Genomic DNA, 21,645 nt, shown 5'->3' with positions numbered 1-21,645 from the left:
TATAATCTTTGTTTTTTTATAGTTTATTATTGCTTTAGTTATGTACTGTTTCATACTTCTTTTTTTTAAATGTGTTCATTAGAATCGCAAACGCCTTCTGGGAAGCTAAAGACACACTTGGGATCACACAGAGATCAGAATCCCTTTCTCAAGATGAAATGACAATGTTCATTAAACTGACAGGTAAACTGAAAACACAGGTACGATTCTAAAGATCAAAAGGGGGGAAAAGAGAAGTTGTACAGTTCAAGTTCAAGGCATCTTACTCTTAATCATACATGGTTTATTCTTATGATTTAAACATGTTTTCATTGGGCAAGAAAGGTTTAAATTGTTCAGTCGAAATTGTTCTCATTCCATCAGATCACATCTTTGAGGAGATCTTGTACTCCACTGATGACAAGCTGAAAGGAGCCCAAAAAGAGCTTGAGGATGTTGTGAGGAGACGCCTGCCAAAGTGTGTGGGAGAGACCAGAATAACAGAAGATGAAGCTAAAGATGAAGGGAAAGTCTTTAAGGTGAGTAAAATTCTAGTGTTCATAGAATTATAGAGAAACATACCATTATTTTATAAATAAATTTTAACTTCCCCTTCTAAATTTTAGGGTAATTTTCATATTTGCAATTTCAATTTATTCCATTATCACTCCATTAAACTGACTTAAATGGCTGTTCCAATTAGCTAATAATACTGTTCCGGTATGCTGGTAGATGCACCAACAAATCATACCTACCTTTTGATCTGCCATTTCATTATTTCATAACCTGTACAATCAATATAAACGTGCAGGTAAAAGAACAATAAGAAATTTCTGTGTTGTTTATTTGCTGAAGGACATGCACAGATAATGATATACTCTCACGTAGATAATTTGTTCACATTTGTGTGACTTTAATGCTCAATTCTCCAGCATGACTGGAAAGAAGCAGTGGCTGAATGGAACAAACTTCACCGGTCCTTGGATGAGAACGATTTCCGCACTGAAGTATGTTGTGTTCAGAATTGTCAAAATTTCCACTCTTTTGATTTTTCTTCAACACTTTTTAGTGACTGTAACACTGTAATCTCTTCTCACACAGGTAATTACACTGGATTATAATAAGAATGGTGAAAACCCCATCAACCGTGTCTACTTCTACAAGAAGAAGAAACCCACTAAAGGCTACACGATTAAGAAATATGAGGTATTCATACCAACTGGCATTTCATTAGATTATGTTTTAGAATTACAAATTAATTGCCAAACCCTCCTGTTAATCTGGAGAGATGGGTGCAAGAAAATGTTTGAAATGACATTTTTATTTATTCATAAATGTACCTTTTTAAAACATCTACTTGTTACTTATTCTTACCTATTACGTATCAAGCCATTGCTTAAAGATACAATATGTAAGATTTCTGTAATAAAATATCCAAAAATCACTTGCACAGTTTGATATATTTCCTGCAGTTGTGTACTTACAATATCCCAAAAGTCCACAAAGATTTTTAATTTCAGTGAAATTCCAATTTTAAATTATGGTCTGTCCTGGAATTAAATGTCGCCCGTCAATGACGCAATATCTGCGCTATCCTCGGTTTCCGCAATATCACATGGACAAATGCGCAAGTGGTGGTTATAGCTGTTGTGTACATCATGGATCACGATGCCTTTTATCACGTGTGGTGACCAAGATTATGGCAGTGCAGTTAAATACAATCGGCTATGTGTTGTTAAACAATATTTAGCCATTACTTGCAAATACTGTGGGTTCGTTCAAATTTACTTTTAGTACGATTGTTTTGAACTCGTAAAACAACACGGCATTAACCTTAAACATGTAAAACTGCGCAGCATTAACCCACCAAATCATTTGACAAATAGCTGTAACAGGATAATTTAGCATTACATTTTGCGTTCATTGTAGTTAATTTATTACGATGACATAAAATAGTGTGATCAAACGTTCAGGTAAAACAAAAACTTATAAATTACCTCATCCGTTATCATGATTCGTTAATTCCATCTCTGGATGGTGAGAACGACATCTCCCAACATTCCACTCTCCTTCATAGCGTCATCAAGGTTCACCTTTGTTATTCTTTGAAAACTGCTCCCTCATGCGGTGAAAAATCTTACATATTGTATTTTTAAGCACTTAATTATCATAATGCATTTACAGTCACTTTTTTTTTAATAGGGTGAAAGTGGTTTTATTAAATGGCGTTTAGGTGGTCGTAAAACACCACCACTTTTTTCTTTTTTTTTTTTCCATTTATCACCCTTTTATGTACATATTTTATTCTTACATTATTTCAATCTTACATACAGTCACTCACCAGTGAAAGTGTGTGAAACTGTAGACCGTTGTGTAAAAGAAATGGCAATACTGCCTCTTATAAATAACATGAAGACTTCACAAAGCAAGTCTTACAATTAACAGCCTACACAAACACCCGTTTGATCGATCTGCAGTGTAAAACAAACAAAAGCAAACGAAGATTACAACAGAAATGCAAATTAACACATATTTGCAAAAAGAAAAGTGAAATATGTTCTGCAATAATATTAGCATGTTATGCAATTCATCCTCATAACACATCTGTAGCTTCAGCTTGTCAGATGCACTTGCAATCAAATGGATGGTAATAAAATGTCAGACCATTTATTTTTTATTTCGGCCACGGTCCGAGGTTGTGAGGCTGCAGCATTAATGGCGTCTGCAACCTTTTGCCACTCAAGTGCCTTTTTGGCATTAGTAATGCCCACTCTGTGCCCTCCAAACAACATTTTACTCCTCTTTTCCACCTCGCCAACGATAAATTCTAAGTTACGTTTCTTGGTTTTCCTCTCTGTGTTTGCCATGATTTCGCAATCCATGAATATTAACTTGTGGGCGTTTCACGGACTATTTATGAGCAACTATGGGCGTGACACGAAGCCGCAAAAGCTGCGCTACATTTAGAATTGATTGTGATTTATTAAGGGAAAACTGCGTAGGATGTGCGTGCGCACGGTTTTATAATCCGAATATTTCTGTGCGTACGCACGTCCTATGTTTCATCCACTTCTGACGCAAATCCTACGCAAAGTTTTATAAATGAGGCCCTGGTCAATAGGCAAGTCAAAGTAAGTGTCCCAGATCCATAATTTCTGATAAACACATTATTTCTCTTGTATCGGCAGGTATCCAGTCTTCTGCCGGAGGAGTTCACTGAATATGTTGGTAGGGTTTACTACACAAAGAACTCTAATGAGGAGGAGATGGACGCTAAGGAGTGCTTCAAATGGTGGTGCCTCTGTGAGGTGTGTATATGGTTGCTTTTCATTTCTGCAGAACTGACACACACACACACACACACACACACGTCACACAGAAATCACTCTACAATGACATTGTTCATTATCCAAGTGTTTCTATTCGGCTCTATTGGCTTGTCTTGTATAAAACAAACTTATGTTTCTTTTCTACAAGTGTGTGATTCTGGTCTACGATCAGGAAGAGTTTAGAGGCAATAAGCGCTTGATCACAGAAGACTGTCCTTCCTTGGACCACTGCGGTATTAACGCGGTCCGCTCCTGTGAGGTGATCAGAGGCGTCTGGGATCTCTTCGAGGGTCCTGAATACACTGATCCCCGTCACCGACTGGAGAAGAGAGAGCATCGCAGCTCCATCCCTGCTCCTGCTCTGTCTCTTAAACATGTGAGAGAGTGAAGTCTGATCTATACATCCAAATCTTGCCCTTGTTCACCTTTAAAGTAGGGCCGTCAATTTAAACCATTCATGTTTAATTATGATTTCAAAACAATAATAGTCTAATAAGGAATTGACTCTGCTGTAACAATCATAATGTATCTAATTTTTTTTTTATCATATAGAGGCTTTTCTTCACCAATTTTAATATGTACACTGAACTGGGAATAATATGATTAGCATAACATGCAGTTGATGTGATTTTATTTTATTCATTTAGCAGATGCTTTTATCAAAATATTTATGAAACGTCATGATTAAATAATGAAAACTGATTGAGAGCAATTTAAGCCACATATGTGTCCATATGACATTTTCTTTTTGTGAATAAAACTTATGGTAGATGCCAGAAAAATCTGATTAAACCATAAACGTATCTAAATCAATCTAAAGTATCAAAGTTAAAATACTCAAGTAGAGTGAGCTTTTTGAGCTGGAGTTGACCTTGGGTAAAATTGAAGTGCTGCCTGTTAGGGTATTTCAGTTCTTCACATATGCAGAAGAATATTTGGCCATAACTACTGATATAAATAGTTTGAGCAGCTCTATTTGCTTATTCACAAAATGTGGTGTTGGATTCTGGTTATAGACTCTGTTAGATGGTGAAGGGTTATGCTTTGACAGGTTTGTTGGGTGATTGATAGATATAGGTAATTGATGGATTATTTCATATTTCGGGTGTTTTTTTTTTTTTTGTGTTGAGTAGAGGTCTGGTTACATATTTTTTATGGATTGAATTGAATAAGAAATTATTTGTCCTAATTTTTTCACCCATTCTTAGGATTTAGGAGGTTACTTGCACCTTTTTTGTGTGTGATTCTGGGAAAACATGGGTTATTATTTTATGAAAAATGTTTTTAATCTTGTTGTCGGACACTGACAAACAAACTGTACTGCAGTAACAGCAATGGTGAAGAATGGTTTATTATCTCATATCTAATAAATGTGAAGTTCCTTTATTTTGTGTATTAGTTTCTCTTCTTCATAGATGTGTCTTGTGATTAATGAATCACTAATTCATCTACTTATTAATCAGTTTAATGAACAAAGATGCAGAAGCAAGTTAAATAAGATTTCATGAGTCTTGAGCAATTAATTAATTGTTCCAAAAACTGTTTTTTTTTTATGTTTTTAATGAAACTGAACTAAAGATGCTGTAGCCTGATCTAAGTTGCTTTCAGAAAGTAAATAACACTGAAAGTAATGTTTAAAAATATTAAAGAAAGAGCATTTCACAAAAATGAAAATAAAACTATAGGCTATGCTAAAAGTACAAAATACAACATTAAAGCAAGCACACTTCAATGGATATTATGCTAAAATAATACTAAAGAAAAAAGTAGCAATTTTCGATTGTCAAATTACCTAAAATTGATGGCAAAATTTTGGAAGAAACAGTACAGCACCTTAAAACATCAACCTGCGCTCTTGACACACTTCCCACATCATTTTTCAAAAGTGTGTTAAACAGTTTAGAAGCAGATCTCCTAGAAGTGGTAAATGCCTCACTTCTCTCTGGGAGTTTTCCAAACTCCCTGAAAACTGCAGTGGTCAAGCCCCTCCTGAAAAAGAGCAATCTGGATAAGACCATATTAAGCAACTATAGACCGATCTCAAATCTTCCTTTCATAGGCAAGATCATTGAAAAAGTTGTCTTCAATCAGCTGAACAAATTCCTATGCTCGAATGGATACTTTGACAATTTTCAATCTGGTTTCCGACCGCACCACAGCACAGAGACAGCGCTCATAAAGATAATAAACGATATTCGCTTAAATACTGACTCAGGCAAATTATCGGTGCTGGTACTACTCGACCTCAGTGCTGCATTTGACACTGTCGATCATAACATACTTCTGGACAGGCTGGAAAACTGGGTGGGGTTTTCTGGGATAGTCCTAAAATGGTTCAGGTCATACTTAGATGGGAGAGGTTATTATGTGAGTATAGGTGACCATAAGTCTGAGTGGACATCCATGACATGCGCAGTACCTCAAGGCTCAATTCTTGCGCCACTCCTGTTCAACCTGTATATGCTCCCAATGAGCCAAATAATGAGAAAGAACCAAATTGCTTACCACAGCTATGCAGACGACACACAGCTCTACTTAGCCCTATCGCCTAACGATTACAGCCCCATTGACTCCCTGTGCCAATGCATTGATGAAGTCAACAGTTGGATGTGTCAAAACTTTCTTCAGTTAAACAAAGACAAAACTGAAGTCATTGCATTTGGAAACAAAGATGAAGTTCTCAAGATGAACGCATACTTTCACTCTAGGGGTCAAACAACTAAACATCAAGTCAGGAATCTTGGTGTGACACTAGAGTCAGACCTTAGTTTCAGTAGTCATGTCAAAGCAATAACTAAATCAGCATACTATCATCTGAAAAATATTGCAAGAATTAGATGCTTTGTTTCCAGACAAGACTTAGAGAAACTTGTGCATGCTTTCATCACCAGCAGGGTGGATTATTGTAATGGACTCCTCACTGGCCTTCCCAAACAGACCATAAGACAGTTGCAGCTCATACAGAACGCTGCTGCCAGGATTCTGAGCAGAACCAGAAAATATGAACACATCACACCAGTACTCAGGTCTTTACACTGGCTCCCAGTTAAATTTAGGATTGATTTTAAAGTATTATTACTAGTATATAAATCATTCAATGGCCTTGGACCTCAATACATTGCAGATATGCTCACTGAATATAAACCCAACAGATCACTCAGATCACTAGGATCATATCAGCTAGAAATACCAAGGGTTCACTCAAAGCATGGCGAGTCTGCTTTTAGCTATTATGCTGGAACCAGCTTCCAGAGGAGATCAGATGTGCTCCTACTGTAGTCACTTTCAAATCCAGACTCAAAACACATCTGTTTAACTATGCATTTACTGAATGAGCACTGTGCCAATGCTCGTCCGACTATCTGTACTGTATTTTATTTTTTTATTTTTCTAAACTGTTTTAATTATTCTTATTTCTTTTTATTATTTTAATTTCTTCTATGTAAAGTACTTTGAATTGCCATTGTGTATGAAATGTGCTATATAAATAAACTTGCCTTGCCTTGCCTTGCCTTGCCTAAAGGTGAACTCTAGGATTGTTCAGGTCTTCAGAGACTGACCCCATTGTTAAAATATTACAGACATTACTCATCAGGAGTAGTTTCTGTGTTTCAATAACAGTTTCCAATTCAGAAATCGATTCAAACTGAATTGCAAAAGAATTTGGCCAATTAAATGGAGAGAAAGAACCAACTTTAAAAGAAAGATTAATTTACAAATGATTGGCATCGCTGATTCAATCAAGGGAAATATCATGGGAAACACATAACACATAATTACTACTTCAGGTCAGAACAGCGTACAGCCATGGGTCGTGAATACAGTGATCCCGTCACCGACTGGAGGAGAGAGAGTATCGCAGCTCCATCACTGCTCCTGCTCTCTTAAACATGAGAGAGAGTGAAGTCTGATCTATACATCCATCCAAATCTTGCCCTTGTTCACCTTTAAAGTAGGGCTGACTATATAAAGCATTCATGTAAAATTATGATTTCAAAACAACAATAGTCTACTCAGTGATATATTGAGTGATACTAATTTACATTTTTAATGTATTAGGCTTTTCTCTGCCAATAATAATATATAACTGAACTGGGAATACTGGAATGGGATGTTTTAGTTCTTCACAAATACGGTAGAATATTTGGGCATAATAGCAGATTTTTACTATATTTATTATAGGAAATATGATCTGGTCCACATGCAGCGTGGAATGACGGCCCTTGGGTGGCTCACTCCTGTTTGCCAGATCTGGGCCACAAGCAGGCCATAGCAATGCCACATGTCAGCCTAGAGCAAAAAAATAAACCAGAACTGGACCTTATCTGAGCCACAAAATCTGTGTATATTAAATATGGAGTCATCTCAGCCTTAATAAGCCTGTTAACAAGCAGAATCACTGAAGGAAAGCCTGGCCATCATTCTACGCTGCATGTGGACCTGATCGTCGCAGATGTGGGCCGGATCTGGGCCGTCACAATGTTGCTATGTCTGATAAACAATGCCACAGCCAGTTATTTTACTTTGAAATGTGTTTTCTGTGTCAGAATGTCTGTTTTTGTTTTGGTCTGTGGATATCGCATGTTGCCAATTTAGCCAATAGTATTTCACTATCACAGGTTGCCAGTTGGCAGAAAACACAGCATATTGCAGCCATAGAAGCTAGCGAACAAACTGGGTCAGAGATCACAGATTCTACTCTACCTAAAAGCCTCCGCACTCATCTAAAAATGATAAAGATGATATCACTCATCATAAATCAATAAATCAATTCATCAACTTACAGTGTGTACCTCCTCGCCTTTAATTGTCAATAGCACTTGTTCCTGTTGCATGTCCTCAATCTGAGGAGGAGGGGGCGGGAAACAACTCTCTCCAATATTTAGAATTTGGACTGCAGTATCCATTTCAACCACTGGCTGTCAGTCACACGCACTGCACCTTTAACCAAAACTCGCATCAAAATATAATTATCCAGATTAAAAATCTCATGTAAGGAAGAAAAGCAAAACTAGAAAAACATTTTTATATGACTGGTTTAATGGAAGAATATGTTTAGGACTAATCAAAATATGCTGCCGTTTAAATATCCAGTTTTAACAGGTTTAAAGCCTTGGAATAGTGTATCGTTTCTCCTCTTTGACTTTCACTTCTAGCCATTTGAAAAGCAATCATAGTGGTGTAGAGCATCATCACATTCTCAAAGCAGTTGTGCTTTAAGATGGTTTAGGTGATTGAATACACACACCGTATGAACTTAAGTTGTATTGTACTACTATAAATATTATCTAATAATAGCTTTTTTGCTGTCGGTTACCAGTACTGTATGTTACACCTGACCTACCTATAGTTAAAACTGTCTAAAATTAAAACATGAGCACATTGTGTGAGGCAGAGAGAATAACCTGTCGAGATGTACTACTACTGCAGTAAAAATATTAAAAACATAATAAGTGGAGCTGGAGAAGGTGTAGGGTTTCTGAAAGCACACTGCAAACTGCTACAGCAAACAATAGGCAAGTTTTTGAATGTTGAACAGCGAAGTCATTGGCTACTTATCAGCCTGTGCCATCTAGAGTTTCAAGTTTCACGCATGGTAATGAATATGACATTGTTGATGTGTTTGGTCTTGCTGTTATTGCTGCTGTTAATTATAGCTACTGCAGAGCAAGTACCGTATGTAACTTCCCACTGCCGATACACACACAACACGCTGCTGTGAGTGACAATGAAGATTGACAATACATGCTAAGTATACATCAAGCAAAATCCCCCCAACATGGAGAAACAAGGGAGATGTGTCTGATCACTTAGTAAAGTAGCTCAACAACACACATAGTTTGAGGACGTGGACCACAATCAATCCTTAGTGCTAGAGGTTTCATCACAAAACTATCATTATTGCTATATAAATGTGACAACCCTTATGGAAAGAAAATATATTTCTGTATCTTTATGATCAATATAAAGCATGCTTGAGAAATTTAAGGCAATCAGTTTCCACACACCGTAAAAAAATACTGAAAACTCACTTCAAAAAATTATTTTTGTTATATAGTAAATATATTGTAATTTTTTTTTCAAAATATGAAAATCGGCAATTCCCCGTGTATTATACGAAGAGTTCGGATGCAAAAGCCTCTACGTGCCATCTGAAATTTTCTTCTAGAATGATCATTTTTATCAAGCTCGTATATTTAAGTTCAATAATTTCACTTAAATGGCAATGTTTAGATAGTATGGCAAAAATTAGATAGTATGGTTGTTATCTGTGAAAGAAGGGTGTTGAAGAAAGGTCAAGTAATTAGTAATGATCTGTCACATCCCCTATACAAGGCATACGAGGTGTTGCCATCGGGGAGAAGGTTTAGGTTACCTTCTTTTAAAACAAATCGGGCCAGTATGTCATTCGTTCCAACCAGCATTAAAGGGTTACTTCAGGATTTAGCATTAAGCTTTGTATTAATAGAAAACCTGTAGTATTTTCGAATTACCATGCTTTCCACCCTCATATCCCCCTGAGACAAGAGATTTATGTATTTTTTGTCTGGAAAAAATCCTCAGATGACGCAAAAATCGTCATTTTGCGTCATCGGAGGATTTTCTGGACAGAGGCTAAAGACTACAGCCAGTAGATGGCGTTGTTCCGCATGTTTTCAACCCGCCCATAGAGGGTGGGATCTCACTCACAGAATGTACACAGTGTCAGCCGTCTTTCTTTGGAAGCTAAGCTAGCAGGCTCTTGTTCTGTGGAGAAAGCTGAATAGTAGGAGAAAGCTGAGTAAGTAACCATCCTCCTTTTCCCGGACTTGTCCGGCGGGCGAGATCGTTCAAAATGTAACTTACGGGATTCAGCTTTTGCTTTCTGCGGTCGCCATTCATCGTTTAACGTTACTTGCACACCTTTCAATCTAACTGAATTCATTCCGATTGGTGAATTTGAATGTAGTGTTTACATGAACGCTAAACAAGTGATCGGTTGATGTGCGTTTTACCATTGCTAAGAAAAATTCCCGCTCCTCCGTGAGAGATGGGAGACCCGCCGGCGCGTCTCAGTAATCACGCCACCGGTCTCGCGCTGTTCTCCCGCGGCCGTCAGCCTCGTCCTGCTCGCCACAGTAAACATGATGAATGAATGCCGACTGTAGAACGCAAAAGCCGAATCCCGGACATTTTGGACGATCTCTAAATCCCTCACAAACTCATCACGTAGGCTAGCTTTGTTGTTTTAAACTGCGCACTCTTACCGGTAGGCGTGGCCTCCTAAGGCAGCGAAGCAAGTGCATTCTGGGAGTTGTTGTCTTTCATCCACATAAGCCAAAAATACATTTTCTGGCTTTTCTCAGTCTAGAAAGCTCCAAATTGAAAAATTTCTTCACATTTCTTCTACTTAAATTATCTATTTTAAATACACATTCATCTTCCCAGAGGTGAAGTATCCCTTTAAACTGATGAACAAGAGGTTACCTGCAGGACAGCACTTTAAATAGCACCATGCACTTTCTGTCCGGCTGGATTGTCACAGTATGCACAATTATAATTTACTGTGCCAGCTATGTGGGGGTTAGTGAGGGGGCTTGGTTTTTTTTGTGTGTGTGTATCTTGCTTTGTCAAACTGTCTACATATAAGTGTATCAGATGTGCTGTATGGTACAGAACAAATTTCCGAAAGGATAATAAATAACTCATCATCATCAATGTAAAATTACCCATTAATTGTCATTTAAGTGAAATTACTTAACTTAAATATACAAGCTTTATAAAAATGATCATTCTAGAAGAAAATTTCAGATGGCACTTAGAGGCTTTTGCATCTGAACTCTTCATACAATATATTGTAAAATTATTGCATATATTTTTCAAGATATTTAAACCATTTAATATATTGATCATAAATATAGTTTCTTTCCATAAGGGAAATCTCTATGAATTCAGCAAATGATTCCTTTTATAAGAAACAGATGAACCGGGATGTTTACCACAAGCATTGTTAGCAAACTATGATCGCAAGTTCTGTTGTGTTGGTATCAAGGGAACTTGCGACTCGTCTTTGGGAAACGCTCCCCAGAACAGCAGATCATACCTCATGAACATCAACACCATCCATCTTCATCTCTTCCTCAGTCACTCCCATGGCACTGTAAATGAAATGAATCATTTCATCCATGTTTTCAAACTAGAGAACTGAACTCCAAGAACTGATGAAGTATATAGATTTATGGATATAATATGATGCATGGATTGATTTCTGAACTCACGGGTTCATGTTCAACAGCGGTTTTACGTGTCTGTTTCATGAGGTCACAGTTCCAGCACATTGACTGAAGCCTCCAGCCTCTCCTGCAGAAAACATGACACAACTACACACTTATAATCTAATGAGAACCTGCAGCTCACATGAACAAACACAAGTGATGACAGGCTCCATATGTACAGTATATACACAGGAATATATATATATATATATATATATTAATGTGCGTGTGTGTGCATGTCATAACTGGGATAATAATAATAATAATTCATTACATTTATATAGCGCTTTTCACGGCACTCAAAGCGCTTTACATAGAATGGGGGATCTCCTCAACCACCACCAATGTGCAGCATCCACCTGGATGATGCGACGGCAGCCAAATTGCGCCAGAACGCCCACCACACACCAGCTTACTGGTGGAGAGGAGACAGTGATGAAGCCAATCAGTATATGAGGATGATTAGGGGGCCATGATGGACAGAGGCCATGGGGCAAATTTGGCCAGGACACCGGGGTTACACCCCTACTCTTTCGAAAGACATTTCGAAAGGGATGAAATATGTCTTGTCTGGTCAGGTGACACTTGATGAACCAAGCAATGACCTCAATCTGGATCTCTCACTCTGAATAAAAAAAAAAGCAATGTGACAGACAGAGAATGTGATTCACCATGTGAAAAGATTTATTGAAAAAAAAACAGTAACCCAGTGTTACACAGTGCAGCTGTTACATTAAAGAGACATTTTAACCTGATCTGACAATTTAAAGTTGTGTTCAATGCTGCAACCTAATTGATTGATTCAGTCACATAAAATATTAGATCATCTCACATTAAGCACAGTACAAAAAACAATAAAAATACAACCACTGCGAGAATAATGACACTATTAAATGTTACCATATATTAGTAGCCCAAAACAGAACAATACTTTTTAAAGAAGGGTATTTACATGTATGCATTTGGCAGACACTTTTATCCAAAATACATTGCATCCAAAATATACATATACTGGACTGGAACATTAAAACCAAATGTTTAACACTTTACAATAAGGTTCATTAGTTAACTACCTTAGTTAACATGAACTACGCATGAACAACACTTCTATAGCATTTATCTTAGTTAATAATAATTTCAACATTTACTAATACATTATTAAAATCAAAGGTTGCATTTCTTAACATGAATTAATGCACTGTGAACTAACATGAACAAACAATGAACAGCTGTATTTTTATTAACTAACATTAAAGGAGTCATAACCTGCAATTTTCACTTTTCCACGAGAATCAATGTATGTTATGATTACCTAACGATTATACACTGGCCGGGAAGCCGATATTTAAAAGTGAAGCGTTTGTTTACCTCAGGGTAAATAAACCAGCGCGCGTGCAAGCACACTCAAATACGAGATTTTGATTTCAGCTCCGTCATGACGTCATGGCGGGGCAGGATATACCATATATGGACACCGCAGACCTATGCCGCGGGAAGCCTGCCCCTCTCCCCCTCATATTCAGTTCAGTCGAGAAAGATGGAGAAACGAGTACATACCTGAGTTGCTCTGTGGTTGACTGCCACAATCAACATGTAAATGTGTTTTCTCTACCAAAAACGGACCAAACTCTCAGGGACCAGTGGATGAAATTCATTTTTAATGACGCTGTCCCAACAACCCTTTCAACTGGCTTATCGTTAGGAGTCTGCACTAAACATTTCACACAGGAATCATACACAAATTTGGGGCAATATCAGGCGAAGTTGGCCTCGAAGCTCTGTTTGGAAAAAGGTGCAATTCCAACCATCAAAGACTTGCCTGAAATTGAAACGGTAATACTGAGTTTATATTGCTCTACTGTGTGTAACGTTAACAAACAGCAGCTAACTGCTAATGCGGCTATTGTATGCTTTCGGGAGTATTAGCTTCGAGGTAAACATGGGGAATGGCTGCTAACGTTACTTTGCAAACAACAAATGACTGAGATCATCATGAATTCAGCTATTGTATATTGATTGCCTAACGCTTATATGAGGCGCCGTCTAGTTTGTGTGTGTGTGTGTGTGCTCGCGTCTTATATGAGTATGTGCGCGAGTTTGTGTGTGTGTGCTCGCGTCTCATATGAGTATGTGCGTGGAGAGTTCATATACATGTATGTGTGACTACTTAGTATGTATGCAAGTACTTAGCATGTTTCATATATGTGTGCATGAATGAAGTTTGATTTAAGCCCTAAACGGCGCCTCATACTTATACACTGGCCGGGAAGCCGGTGTCATTTTGGAATGATATGCTAAAGCGTTACCTGCGGTGTCAACCCCCCTCCTTCCTGCCACCAATCAACGCGCCCCACATTTGCATTATTAAAATGACCGTCCACGACAGCCAAAATATCGCAGAGATCTCGCGAGACAATAATGCCTTCAGAAATAAGGGTCTGAGGAGCTCTGTGTTTGTTTATTTTTTTTCCACTTTTCTTTTTTAGAAGGGCCTGAAAGACTATAATACAGCAGTAGGTATCCAATGTAATACTAGGTTATGACTCCTTTAACAAAAATTAATAAATACTGTAACAAATGTATTGCTCGTTCATGTTAGTTAATACATTAAGTAAGATAATGTACATCCAGCCGGTTGTTATCTGAGAATAAACCCTGACAGGGTGATGAGGACCCACAATAGTCACAAAATGGCAGCATCTGTGTTTGTATGAAACAATAGAGAGCGAGTCCACGATACTGGATGCCATATTTAAATAACTGTACACAAATATTGAATCGACTGAGTTTTAATATTTTATTAGCACTCAACAAAGGCAAAAGTTTCACGAAGAAAACCGTTCCTAGCGTATAGCGAATACACTTCAGTAACCTGGATGACAATAACATATTGAGAATCTGTGAAATAACACACCACTGAATGGCACGATTGACCAATCAGAATCAAGTATTCCACAGAGCCATGTAATAACTATTGTTAACAAATGAACCTTATTGTAAAGTGTTACCAAAATGTTTCAACTTTGGATATTGTTACACCGGTACACTGTTTATGAACCTGAGAAAGACCAGCCAAAATTGTCCGAAAGTTCAAAACGGATTGATTAATGGGTTAACCACTTGAATAGTGAGAGCAAAAAATAAATGTTTATCCCATTGTTTCTGATGTCTCTGTGGTTCCTCAAAGGAGGTTGTTAAATCTGACACAGAGACACTGCGGAATCATTATAAAACCCAAATCCAGCACAGAGGGGTTCAGTGAATATGGTGTGTATTGTGTGTAAGTGTGTGAGTGTGAATGAGATGAGTGTTTGCTGTGTTTGGATCCAGGGTGAGATCACAGGCATCTGAATACAAGGGAGATCACAATCTATGACAGAGGTTTTCAACTCTGGCCCTCGAGATCTTTTTCTGCAGAGTTTACCTCCAACCTTGATTAAACTCACCTACCTATAACGTTCTAGCAATCCTGAATACCTTAACTAGCGTGTTCAGGTGTGTTTAATTAGGGGTGGAGCTAAACTCTGCAGGACATGAGATCTCAATGGCCAGAGTTGAGAACCCCTATTCTATAACAATTATATATTATTAAATATGCAAAGATGTGTGTGTGTGTGTGTGTGTGTGTGTGTGTGTGTGTGTGTGTGTGTGTGTGTGTGTGTACTTACATTTTCTCAGTCCTGGTGTGATCCTGAAATGTCCTCCATGATCCAAACTGGATAGATAGACAAAAACATCAAATGCTGTTCAATGTATTCTTAATCTGTAATTCTGTAATGAGCAGTCCATCTACAGGGCACTGAAGGTACTACTCACCCTTACTCACCAAAACTTGTCAACAGATCTACTTTGTGGGGATGTGAGTGCATTTTCAGGTAGTTGCTAAATCATAGGCGTTTCATATATGAGATGAGGACATGGCTGACCAGCACATCCAGTACAAGTAGGCTTTGACCATTTAATTTTACCAAGCATTATTTTATTTATCCTTTAATTTGAAGAGACCTTTTTGAAGGATATTGGTTCCCTAATGCCCCTTTTGAGCACATGACCTTAACTGAGACTTGAGTGTTTGTAGATATTTAAGAGGCTGCTGTGTCGGCTGTTGTGTGAATTATTGCGATATTGGAGGCGTTTCGACTTTAGAAAATAAACACGTGATTGCTCTCCTCAAACCTCAACTGTTTCTTGTTTTTCACTGACTTCTCTTAAGTGTTGAGGACTAGTGCATCTTTGAGCCTACATTCAGTAAATAAAATACTTATGTAATATTAAAATATTTAAGTACTTTTATTAAAGTTCATTTACTCAAGTGGTATTGAAATTGGTAACTAGTTACTTTTTCGCTGTAAAGTCCCTTACAGAAGAAAAATATATATCCATAAATTTAATGATCAATATATTATATAATGTAACTACACTGAAAAAATATATTAAATAATATATTGCGTTAATATAATGTTTTATATATTACAATATATAAAGAATTGCCAATATTCATATATTGAATTATTATCAAAAAATTATTTACAATACAGTGTTAATATATAGTATAAATTAGGGATGCACCGATACCACTTTTTGCAGAACGAGTCCGATACCGATACTTTCATTTTTGGTACTCGCCGATACCGATACCCTAACCGATCCCTGAATTTTCACTGCATTTGTAATTTTTAAATGTATTAGTAGATAAAACAAAAGAATATAAATGATATTAGTTGGCTTAATTTGTTCATCAAATATATATTTCTTTCAGTTATTTTCATGCTTAATTAAGCCTGCTAAAATGCATTGTATGAGCTTCTGTTACTGTCACTGTTCATTCTATTGCTCTATCATATTTTATCTTTCATTTAATAGCACAGCACATATTTAGAGCTGCTTCAGCAGGGCTCAGTGCTGAGGATCGGGTCAGTGGTTCAAATGTTTGTCAAAACCAGTGAAATATCAATTATTTAATCCAATTTTGATACTACAACAAAAACTACCAGCCTAATTAATGTGAATTTAAAACAAGTAAGCAGTCAGTAACAAAATAAGAACAAACAATCGAATTACAAATAGGACAAATAAATACTATAGAACAAAGAAAAGCTACAAATGAAATAAACAGTGTTTTTAGAGTTTTTCCAGGTAGATCTAACAGGTACAGAAGTTTTAATAAAGTAATCAAATGTAAAAAAAAAGCATATTCATTACTGTAAAATTTATATATAGATGGATATTTTTGTTAAGTTGAAAAGGGTAGCCAATTTAGTCAAAAGCAGTGAGTATTTCTTTGTTTGATTAACATTAAAACACAGAAGTAGGTTTATCAAACGGCTGCCCCTTTAAGACCGAACGCACAGACCGCATTTGAACATGGCTAAGTTCATTTGAGATATAACCGACTTTGTTTACTATAAGATACTCGCCAAGACAGGCGTTTTTACATAATTTTGTGTGAATTCGTCCGTACAAGCGCAAGACGTGAAAGACAATTTAATTTAGTATTCACGCGCTGAGACGCTGGTTTGCGGGGCGCGCACTTTGGATGTTTGCGTTCATGGAACTTCTTGACCTGCACACGTCCTGTAATAATGTAGGGAACCACTCATTATACTTAAATCAGGTAACTCTCTCTCTCTCTCGTCAGTTAACGTTAATAATAAGCTGCATGCCTCGTTTTATTTTCTTTGCCATTGACATCCGACTGAACAAACTTTCCACTGATGTCTGTTTAAAGGGATGTGCTCGACCAGCTCTTATCTTATCTCTTATCAGCTCGCGCACCACAGCTAAGTTACTATGCACACGCTGCATGGTTGTTGGTATCGGAGAATTTTTACGAGTACATGAGCACCGAGCTCATCGATACATCCCCATTTTTAATAATTCAAGCACTTTTCAAGTACCTCTTAAAAAATATGTCTGTTTTCAATGGTTTTCCAGGACTTAAATTTCAAAAAGTCAAATTCAAGTACTTCAAGCACTTTAAGCACCTTATACGAACCCTGTGAAATGAGCCCAAAGCGCCAACATTATACTTTCCTATGCCTTAGTTCACCTCGACAAAGCACTCGCGGTCGGCCAATTTCGTTTTGCAAAATATACGTGGTATTGGTGCGTGGTATCGGCAAATTTTTTACGAGTACGAGTATATGAGTACAGTATCGGGCCATCCCTAGTATAAATATATTGTAAATACATTTTTCAATATATTGGGACAAGTTTATGTCAAGTTAAGGCTCACAATCTGGGTTATGAGTTTCTACATCAGTGTTATTCACCTATCATTTCTCTCTGGTTTTAGGCATAAGTTATAGCTAGGTTTAGAATTAAAGGTAGGGATATGATAAGGACTGTGTTTAGACAGGAATGTTGTTCCAGGATCAACAAAATATGCTGATACAGGAACATATCTTAATGTGCAAAAGCACAGCAACCACATCATTACACCCCTCTTGATGATCCCAATTTCATCCTAAGTACAATTAACCTGTTAAGCTGCAACCCCACTTTTGAAAAATCCCCAGAAATGACATACCCAAACTGAAACAGATACAGTTCATGAACCCTTTGTACTAAAAGCACAAGTATGATCTCATTTGAAAGCTGACACCTGGAAGTTTATTGTAAATGTAGAATTAATTATTGTCATAATAATAAAAAAATTGTTATAAATAGCTTTAAAATTTTGTAAAGTTATCAGAAATGTATTTTTATGAAACATCTTCATGAAAATAAAATTGAAGTTGACACTGTAGCAATCTAGAAATGCAGTACAGCTAAAGCCACATGTCTGACCATATTATATTTAAAATATGAAGATGATAAGTCTAAAACTCTGTATTTAGTTAATTTTTTTTCAAGATAGAAGCACTTAGAGCTAGCTAGCATGTTAGCTTAGCACACAATCAATACATGACAATTTATGAGATTAAAACTATGTTTGTGCTCCAAACTTACTTTAAAAGCAAGTGAAGTGTTTTAAATAATCTTCTGTGATCTAATTTGGCATCAGATAAAAAAAATCAGACAGAAAATATACTATTTGATAGTCTTCTGCACAAGGATAGTCTATATAGATTAGCATTACATTATAAATATAATCTATTATTATGAAAATACCTGGCATGGCTTGAAAAACACAGGTAACCCAAATATCATTGCAATCATGTTTATTGTCTTCAAAACCAGTGGCGGTTCTACATTGAATTACACCCTGGGCGAGACCCCCTTCGAGCGCCCCCCCCCCCCCCCCTCCCTTCCCTTTGGACATAATTTTTCTTACCCCATTGACGGATCATGTTTTGCTTGTTTTAAGCAAAAACTCAATTTTAAGTCTTTCACTCAATTTTAAGATATTAAGTCTTTTTTTCTGGGGAGATAAAAAAAAATCCCCTTAAAACAAGACGCAATAGCTTAAAGTCATTTTACCACTTTGTTAAAATAACGTTATGCATATTTAAGAAATGTTTGATATTTGGACTGGAAACAAGACAAAAATACTAAGTAAGAAAAGCATTTTTTGCAGTGTAATTGTAATAACTGAACTTGTAACAGTTTTATTGCAAAGAACAATATTATGGTGAAATTAGATCTCGTGTTTGAGTTAAAACCGAATTATTGTTAAGCATAGCAATAATCATAGCAAAAAGGCTAACAAATAAGAGTTATAACCACCAATTGCCCCTTCATGACATGGATACCGTAATCATACAAAGAAAACATAGTTGCATACCTTTATCTTTTGCTCGTTTCTAAATTGGGCACCTGATGGCTGTCGACCTTTCTTGTCCATCTCTTATTTGGCGCTTGACATCGACAATCAACAGATTTCCCCTGATCCCCCCCATACCAACTGACACTCACGAGTCACGACCAGAAGTCAAGACTAAACCAATTCACCTTGGTGGTGGTGGTGACCAAATAATCGTTTTGTATGACCTATTTTTATTCGCCATTCAGACCATACAGAAAAACAAAAATGTGCAGGAAATATAGAGGCCTGTATTTATAATATTATGAATGAAATGTGCGTTATTTGGAAGAAAGTCGAGGTGTGACTGACTTAGATAACTATATGGATCCCCCTCCTTGTCCGTTCCATTTGGGAGAGACCCAGAGGTGAACTGCCATCCGCGCCCACGCCTCCGCCGCGCCCCCTCCCTTTTCCCCTTCTCAAACAAAACAGCTTCTGTGCACGGCATCTTCTTAGTAAGCAAAGGGCGCTTGCAGCTTCAGGGGGCGCAAATTTGCTAATTCCGCACACAGTAAAATGATAGATAATAGAAAACTGTTTCGCGGCGCAGATTTTTTTTTCTTTTTTTTTTTTTCTGCTCGTGCCGGCGGCGCCGCCCCCCCCCCCAAAATGCCGCCCCGGGCGATTGCCTGGTTCGCCCGTGCCTAAAACCGCTACTGTTCAAAACATCTTTATTCTGCATGATACAACGATCTCTTGTTAGCTGTGTGTGTATCACTGACGTCCTGGAATGTCACATGATCATGGCTCTTCTTCATTTTCCATATATGGATTATTATTGTGCATATAGCGCCCTCAGGCTATTGGTATGAATTGAAAACACAGTAAATAAGAGTGTAAAACGCTCATAAAGATTACATCGACGCATTTGGGTATAAATTCAATAAATATTATTCCTGTCAATAGAAATCTGATGTAAACCTATGAGAATCTATCAATATTTCTCCAAATCTGCACATTTTTGAGCTAAAAGCCCTGAGGGACGTTGTTTTGTGTATCGCTGTCATGACGACAGCACAGAGTTTTTTTTATGAATTAAAGCGGCTGACGCGCATAATTCATATTAAAGGTATCGACTCATTTTTTCATTTCATAACTCCTGATGGAAATTAAGAAATAACTGTCGCTATAAGTTTCTCAGAATACAATAGTGGTCAAATACTGAAACTTGAGTCTTATATCTTTTTAATGATGTATAGTTTGTCAAGGTATAACATTAAATCTGATCAAATTTGAACTAAAAAAAAAAAAAACGCTTCAGTGCGCGGGCGCACTGGCAACGGTTAACAGGTTAAAAGTCAAAATCTTTCCACATACTTGAGTATCTGCATTGAGCAGTTTGGATCCTTTAGTTTGTTAAACAGCTGGATTCCTGATTGTCCTGGGTGATTGTAGCTCAGATCCAGCTCTTTCAGGTGTGAGGGGTTTGAACTCAGAGCTGAAGACACATAACCACAGCCTTCCTCTGTCACCATACAGCCAGACAACCTACAGACACACAAAACAGTAAACAGCAATCCTTTTAAAGTATTGAACAATAACTATTAAATGATCAACATAATGCTTTTCTGTAACTCAAACAGTAGAGTGTTAGCGCTTGCACCACCAAGGTCATGGGTTCGATTCCCAGGGAAAGCAAGAACTCATAAGAATGTTAAGGTGTACCTTAACATTCCAAACCAAGTCACTTTGGATAAAAGCATCTGCTCTCAAACCTCAGTATCTGCAGCTGGCAGTTTGTACTTGTCAGTCCATCAGAGAGCAGCTTCACTCCTGAATCACATAGGTCATTGTTACTCAGATCCAGCTCTCTCAGGACACAGTTTGAGGATTTTAAAGCAGATGACATCATTTCACAATCCTGAGCAGAGAGATTACAGCCAGCAAGACTGAAAGAGAACAGAACATATCCATAACTGGCATTACAATAATATCAGCTTCATTCTGGTAAAATAAGTAAATTACTTTATTTTAATAATATCATGACTTATTATATAATTATTTAAAATAAGCAAAACAAAATTCAAGATGAATTACTTTACAAAACAACAGAAAACAAAAGTCCTTTTAGAAAGAACTACACACATGATTAAACACTCACAGGGCTTTTCTGCAGTTGATCACAGCTGGTATAAGTCTTCTTCTACCCTCATCAGATGTGTTGTATTTCTTGAGGTCCAGCTCATCCAGCACCTCCTCTGACATCTGAAGCATGTAGGTGATTGTTGAGCAGTGAGCAGGAGAGAGTTTCTTCTCTAAGTGTTTGTCTGATTTCACAAACTCCTGAATCTCTCTGGACAGAGTCTGATCTTTGACTTCCAGCAGACAGAGGAAC

The 21,645-nt window shown here is 37.3% G+C and overlaps 1 protein-coding gene and 1 long non-coding RNA gene across 3 annotated transcripts in view; one reads left to right on the top strand and one right to left on the bottom strand.

Annotated features, from left to right (window-relative positions):
- Positions 1–4,600, top strand: part of LOC308687460 (uncharacterized protein) — a 63,196-nt gene extending 58,596 nt beyond the window's left edge. For both annotated transcript variants that reach the window (XM_081360026.1, XM_081360025.1), the window contains exons 25-30: positions 83–183; positions 364–518; positions 912–986; positions 1,081–1,185; positions 3,168–3,287; positions 3,457–4,600. In XM_081360026.1, the coding sequence (XP_081216152.1) occupies positions 83–183; positions 364–518; positions 912–986; positions 1,081–1,185; positions 3,168–3,287; positions 3,457–3,696 (796 nt within the window). In that variant the 3' untranslated portion in view covers positions 3,697–4,600. The remainder of the gene's footprint in view (positions 1–82; positions 184–363; positions 519–911; positions 987–1,080; positions 1,186–3,167; positions 3,288–3,456) is intronic.
- A 10,272-nt stretch (positions 4,601–14,872) lies between these two features.
- LOC308687547 lies at positions 14,873–20,748 on the bottom strand. Its single transcript, XR_014029753.1, has 3 exons — positions 20,628–20,748; positions 15,232–15,278; positions 14,873–14,910 (listed from the first exon to the last, which is right to left on the bottom strand). It is a non-coding gene; the product is annotated as an uncharacterized lncRNA (long non-coding RNA).
- Positions 20,749–21,645: the final 897 nt, after the last annotated feature.

Source organism: Scardinius erythrophthalmus, assembly GCF_964197995.2.
Source record: "Scardinius erythrophthalmus genome assembly, chromosome: 3".
Lineage (NCBI taxonomy): Eukaryota > Metazoa > Chordata > Actinopteri > Cypriniformes > Leuciscidae > Scardinius > Scardinius erythrophthalmus.
This window is presented reverse-complemented; position numbering and strand designations above follow the sequence as displayed.